The 6,187-nt window shown below is 38.3% G+C and overlaps 1 protein-coding gene across 1 annotated transcript in view; it reads right to left on the bottom strand.

The window, feature by feature from the left end:
* LOC126393882 (poly(A) polymerase type 3-like) overlaps positions 1 to 4,498 on the bottom strand; it is a 7,368-nt gene extending 2,870 nt beyond the window's left edge. The window contains exons 1-9 of the mRNA XM_050050291.1: positions 4,491 to 4,498; positions 3,594 to 3,660; positions 3,379 to 3,460; positions 3,050 to 3,159; positions 2,823 to 2,958; positions 2,690 to 2,779; positions 2,406 to 2,547; positions 2,132 to 2,168; positions 1,335 to 1,455 (exon numbers count right to left, since the gene is read on the bottom strand). Of these exons, the coding sequence (XP_049906248.1) occupies positions 1,335 to 1,455; positions 2,132 to 2,168; positions 2,406 to 2,547; positions 2,690 to 2,779; positions 2,823 to 2,958; positions 3,050 to 3,159; positions 3,379 to 3,460; positions 3,594 to 3,660; positions 4,491 to 4,498 (793 nt within the window). The remainder of the gene's footprint in view (positions 1 to 1,334; positions 1,456 to 2,131; positions 2,169 to 2,405; positions 2,548 to 2,689; positions 2,780 to 2,822; positions 2,959 to 3,049; positions 3,160 to 3,378; positions 3,461 to 3,593; positions 3,661 to 4,490) is intronic.
* Between the last annotated feature and the right edge of the window lie 1,689 nt (positions 4,499 to 6,187).

The following is a 6,187-nucleotide window of genomic DNA, read 5'->3' as shown; positions in this document are numbered from 1 at the left end:
ATGGATTATCTCGGCAAAGGAGAAGTGCTCACTAACACAGATTTAGACAGATTTGTGAACAATATCTGAGGGAAATGGTCTTTTGTGTATGTAGAAAAAGTTTTAGATCTTTGAGTTCAGCTCATGAAAAATGGGAGCAAAAACAAAAGTGTTGCGTTTATATTTTTGTTGAGTATATATAGTGTATATCCATACCTTTAGGAAACTGTGTCTGGGTCCGTCGCTTCCAGGATGAAGCCTGTTTAAAAAGGTGAGTGGCTCCTGTCAAGAACGTGTGTGTGTGCGTGTATTTGATGTTGAATCTTAACAACATTATTAGCCACATCAAGAACGCTGCCTGTTCTGACCTTCCAATTGCTCAATAATCTTACTGAGTTTCAGTACAAATTTGGCAAAATGAAAAAAGAGAGATCAGAACACACGGCAGATTTATTCAAACAAAACAATGTAAGATGCAACAACAGAAACTCTTCAGTCAGATAGCACACATTAACAGCCTCTTACATCAACTGAACAAGCTTCAGTCCTTATTTCAGTCCTTATTTTGAAATAATAACAGCAAAGCCTGCTCTGTGCATCCATAAAACAATCAGCACTCAACTATCAAATTTAAGTTAAGTGAAAATCTGAAAATCTGAATGGGAACAAACTTATGATCTATGACTTCCGAAATCACTTTAAAACAATTCTTTCGACATTTTCAGTTCATAACAGCAAACGAGAAAAACCCTGTCTGCACCTTCATTAAGAAACCGGCATTCAAATATTAAAATCAAGGACAAATTTAAATCAGTCACAAAATACAAAAGATAAGCATAATGGAAATTGCATCAGTTTTGCACATTCAACACACAACAGACATTCAACAGTTCACAGTTTTGCACATTCAACACACAACAGACATTCAACAGTTCATAAGAAAAAAAAGCATTAAAATACATGAAAATACATAATGGTACTTCTCAAAGAAGTTTGGATTTTCAAACAGTTTGGTCCACTCTGCTTTGTTCTGTTGTATTTCCTCGGTGATGGTGTGGCCTGTGAGTGAGGAAAGGAAAGCTAGTTAAAGTCTGAGTGAAACAAAATCCCATCTTTGTTTATTGAATCTGTGTAATATTTTGGAAGCTCTGAGTTGCTAAATTGTGTTAACTTAATCCAGAATGACAGCACAGTAATTGAAGTTAAAACTCCTTTTCCTGACCCACTGATTTTGTATCAGAGCCAACACGAATGTTCTGAGATTGTGTTCGACTCTGTTAGGGTAAAGGTAACAGGCCCATGATGCAGGAGTGCACTGTGAGGATTTGGTGGATTTCAGCTTGGTGACTACATACCTCGCTTGAACTCTTCTGACATGATGGCCACCGTGGAGTGAGACACGTTGACCGCGCTGTTCTGCACCGGGTATGATGGGGTGAGGATGGGCATGAGGTGGTAGCGGTCGCTTGGATGAATCTGGAAATGCAGAAGAACACAGTATTCTCAGTTTACCTGTGCTTCTGAGCAAATTTCATAATTAACCGACTGACATGTCTCCTTTATTCGTTACCTAAAATCCTAATAAAACTCCTGTTGAGGCCAGAAAGGGAGGTTGAATTTGCACTCCTCTGGTATGTTCAGCTGAATTATGGTTGGCCATGTCCTGACACACAACACAAGATATTTTCACATCATCTGATCATCATCTGCAACTTTTACAAAGTCCATAGAGAGCAAGTCTGCATTTAATGGAAGCAACACATTAATTCAACTCACTCATGGTCAAGTGAGGTGACTATGATTACAGAGGATCTCAGTGTCTTTTAGGCCCTGTTTAGACCTGGTATTAGCATGCGTTTTGGTGATCTGGTCACACATGAACAGCCAAGACACATCATCGTTTACACCTGTGTTAACCATGCGTCTCCAGCAGATTACGTTGCTGCCCCACACACAGGTATTACATCCACACTTTTGCTAGCTGCTCTGTAGCATGCTCGCTAGTCACGTTAGTGGTTGTGTCAGTACAGCTGGAGATATCGCTGTCAGCAGAATTCAACACGTATCCTTCCATAAGGCAAAACGATGCACAGTCACACAACACTTTGTCCAACTCGACATAAAATGGGTAAGTTATAGAGCCTGCTGTCACCAAAACAACCACCACATCCTGCACTGATGATGAAGCCCTTGTAAGGAACGCATCAGGACACATTAGAGTTTACACTACAAAAGATATGTGGTCGAATGTGTCCCAGCCCACCTTGGCAAGTGGTTTGAGTGATCGGATCACAATGCACCTTGGTGGCGGTTTACACTTGTATTTAGCACTGTCCTCTTGTGATCAGATCAGCCAAAGCACATGTTGATACAAGGTCTAAACAGGGCCTTCCTAAACTCAAGTCGATGTTGGTTTGTCAACTCACCTTATACTGTAGGCCAGGAAAAATTTGGTCACCAGGGTGGACGCTGTAGAGTTTGAGTATAGTTGACAAATTCTGGCGACCAGTATTATGGCCCATGAAACACCGCCAAGGAAGCCCAGGGCGCTGGAGTAAATGTTACGGCCTGAGGAGAAATAAGAGGATGAGAATAAAAATTAAGACCTCCAGTTCACAATGTTACCTAATGTTAACAATGGTCTGTTTTAATTTACATTAGCCCACTGCAAACTGACTTTTTGAAATGTGTAGACATGTGTTCAACTCATGTTTGGCCCACAGTCTGATGGCTCTCAGAGTGAGCCTGAAGTTGTGCACGTTGGGCACAGCTCTGAGGATCTCCTCTGTGACTCTGTAGCCTACAAAACAAACAGAATAATAAAAACAATCAAACACAGAAACAATGATCAAGACACATGCAGACAAATCTTAAAGAGGGATACTGCACACAGGAGAGTTTATACTTTTTCTCTGAACAAATTACCTCAATTCCTTCATAGGAAGACTTGATGACCGGAACAGTTGCCTCTTCAACAGCCTAAAGAAAAACAATATTGTCAGTCACTTGCAACAGGGAGAAAAATGTCATTGAACTTGCACATACAGTAGTGAAGCACTGATAGACTAACCTGTATGTTGTTGACCTCCTCCTGAGCTTTCAGCTTTTGAAAGAAGGAGGTGAAGAAATCTTTTCTCTCAAGAAAACTGGGTCCAACACAGAGGACATCGATATCAGCACCTGTCAGAACAGCACAGATTCATATGAGAGGAGAGTCTGTTTAAATATGTAACTATGCTATGAGCCATTATCTTCACTATGTACTGTACATTCATGCTGCACGCCCCTTGACTATAACATCTAGGTGTCACTTGTGAAATTGATGGCCGGCAAATTTATCAGTGAAGTCAGGAACCTCTGAGAAACAAAAGCTGCCAGCTGAGGAGAGAAACTCATTACCTTTTGAGTGAACTCCCAGATGATAGGAACCGAACGGGATGAGATTGCCACCAACGTGTGCAGTGACTGTTTCAGGTACGTTCTAAAACCAACCAAAAAAGTAATACAATGTATTAACAATACAATAACATGTTTCTAGTGTCATATCTGGAGTTACTTCTGAAACAACAACAACAACAACAACAAAACAGTATAGATAAAGAAAAATGTCTTACCATTTGTTCACAGATTTCTTGGAGCCACTCCTTATAGAATGACTCTAGGTTTTTCACAACTTTCTCTCTGCAGATAATAAAACACAAAGATCATTTTTTTAATGTTGTCATTTCATAAAAGCCACAAAACGCACTGAAAATCTAAATGTCTTCTTGAGTTCGACCACTCCAAGCTGTTTTAATTACTATATGGGAATAATGAAAGATGTGTCATACCTGTGCTGCAGCTCTGAGTTGTCCTCGAATACACCATAAGATCTCAACACCTCAGTCAGTGATCTGGTGTGGATCAGGTCTGCCTATTCAGGCAGAGCCACGCTGACTGGGGGAGTGAGCCCATTCCACTGTGTGGTGCATGGTAACAGTGAAGATTCTCTCTCAGCTGGACTGAAAAGGGACATTTGCATGTTAGTGCACAAGTCATACAACAGTCATGAAGCAAAGTATATGCACAAAACTTTGTTGGAAGGGTAATAAGGAGTCTGAGCCTCCCATTGTGCTGAGAAATTTGAACTGCAGAAATTAGTCGATTAATCTATCAAAATAAAATCAATCGCCAACAGTTTTGACAATTGATTAATTGTTTCGGCAGAAATGTCAAACATTTGCTGGTTCCACCTTCTTAAATGTGAGATTTGCTGCTTTTCTTTGTAATTTATAGGCTGATTTATGAGTCTTTGGGTTTTGGATTGCTGGTTGGAGAAAAGAAGCATTTTGAAGAAGTGAAATTGTGATGAGCATTTTTAAAATTTTCATTTCACAGATTAAACAATGAATCATGAAAATAATCCTCAAATCAATCCATAACAAGAACCAAAGGCAGTAAATTGCAGATACTTTTGATTTACTTTGCCTAAATTTTGAAAATTAAGACAAAAAAAATACACAAGTACTTACCGAGACATTGTAGCAATAGAAATGTGCTTGTTTAAAGATTCCACTTGTGCTTTTTGTAAAAGAGCTTAATAAAAGAGAGCCAGTGTGTGATGTGATTTTAAAAATAAATGTTTGTCAAAGGTAAAGTTGATGAGTTGACAAAGTGAAGAGATGATTTCATACTTTATTCACCAGCATAAGTTCAAAGAGGGCATGTACTTTTACAAGTCTGTCAGTGATGTAGGAGACAGGTGAGACACGTAAGTTATAAAGAAATGTAAAGAAACAAAACAATAATCATAACCGTAATTATACAATTTCAAAAGACTGCATAATTTTAAAGGAATGCTTCACCTATAAAATGACCATCAACTCAATGAGTCAGTTAGTCAGGTTGTGTTACCTTAAAAATCAAGAGGAAAGCTTTTTTTTTTCTTGTCCACAGAAAACAACTAATTGAGTAATTGAGGACAATAGGTTTGTCTAACCCTTCCCCCCTCTCTCTTTCAGCACAAGAACAGGGGGATGCAATGGAGCCTGAACACTCCCTGCAATGAGACAGCACCCTCACCCTGCGTCTCATCTCCCTGGGTTTTGCAAGCCTTTAACTGTTTCTAATTTTTAATAACCCAAAGCTTCCCATGGTGTGGTCTTTGTCTGTGGAAAATGTGCTGATGCAGTTTTTGAGAATGATAACCTCAAATATTCTTTTGTTGTAATCTGAAGTGAGTGTAAAATTATTCCTGCTGGCTTTATCCATTTTATTTTTTCTCATCTCCATGTCAGTGAAAAAAACGTTCATGTGTACCTCTCTCTAAACGACTGGAACATCCCCAGGCACCACCAAGGTGGAGACTATGAGAGGACAACATGAAGGGAAGGGCACAGACAAACTGCTTGACATGCTACTCATGTTTCTGAGTTTATTAGAAAATTATTTTATAGCCGTAAATAAGTGCATAGAAAAAAGACAAAGATACATAAAATATAAATGTTTATAAACTGCTGCTGCTAGTCCAGTGACCTATTGTGCTGCCACTTGACAGTAATTGGTAGTCACATGTTGGTCCCTGTCTGTCCAGCTGAAAGTGATAAAGATGACATAAGTTATTAAATCATTACAATCATTACATTTGCAAAAAATGATAGGTTGTAATTGCTTTTGACTACTATACAAGACTAATTTAAAAAAAAAAAAAAAAATTTAAAGCAATGAACGGCAACATGCTCTTTCACCAAGGTAAGGAAAGCCTAAAATATGTCAACAAGGCAGATAACCATGTTATATACAGATTACACATAGTTATACAGTGTAATATGTTCCTATCATATGATTATACTATATCATATACATACTTATATTGTCCTGTATATGTATACATATCCTTATCCGCATCACTTATATTTATACTGTGTACTGTGCACATAGGCCTACTGTGTAACATTCCTGCGCAAATTTCAGTGTGCAATATTTTGCCACTTCCTGTGGGATTATATTTATTAATTTCTATATTTCACAGTAAAAATACTACTGATCATGTGTACTACAATCATCCTGTGCATCTATCAGTCATGAACATACAGTATCTGTTTCAGTGAGAGGTGTGTATAGATTTTCTATCATTTTAATTTTATTTCATTTGTATTTTAGTCAGATTTTTATCCTTGTTTGGCACCCAGTCACTTATTATTTTTTCTATTGCCTCTGACTCTGCTCT

This window comes from Epinephelus moara, chromosome 1, assembly GCF_006386435.1.
Source record: "Epinephelus moara isolate mb chromosome 1, YSFRI_EMoa_1.0, whole genome shotgun sequence".
Lineage (NCBI taxonomy): Eukaryota > Metazoa > Chordata > Actinopteri > Perciformes > Serranidae > Epinephelus > Epinephelus moara.
Note: the sequence above shows the minus strand (reverse complement) of the source record. Positions and strands in the feature narration are given on the sequence as shown.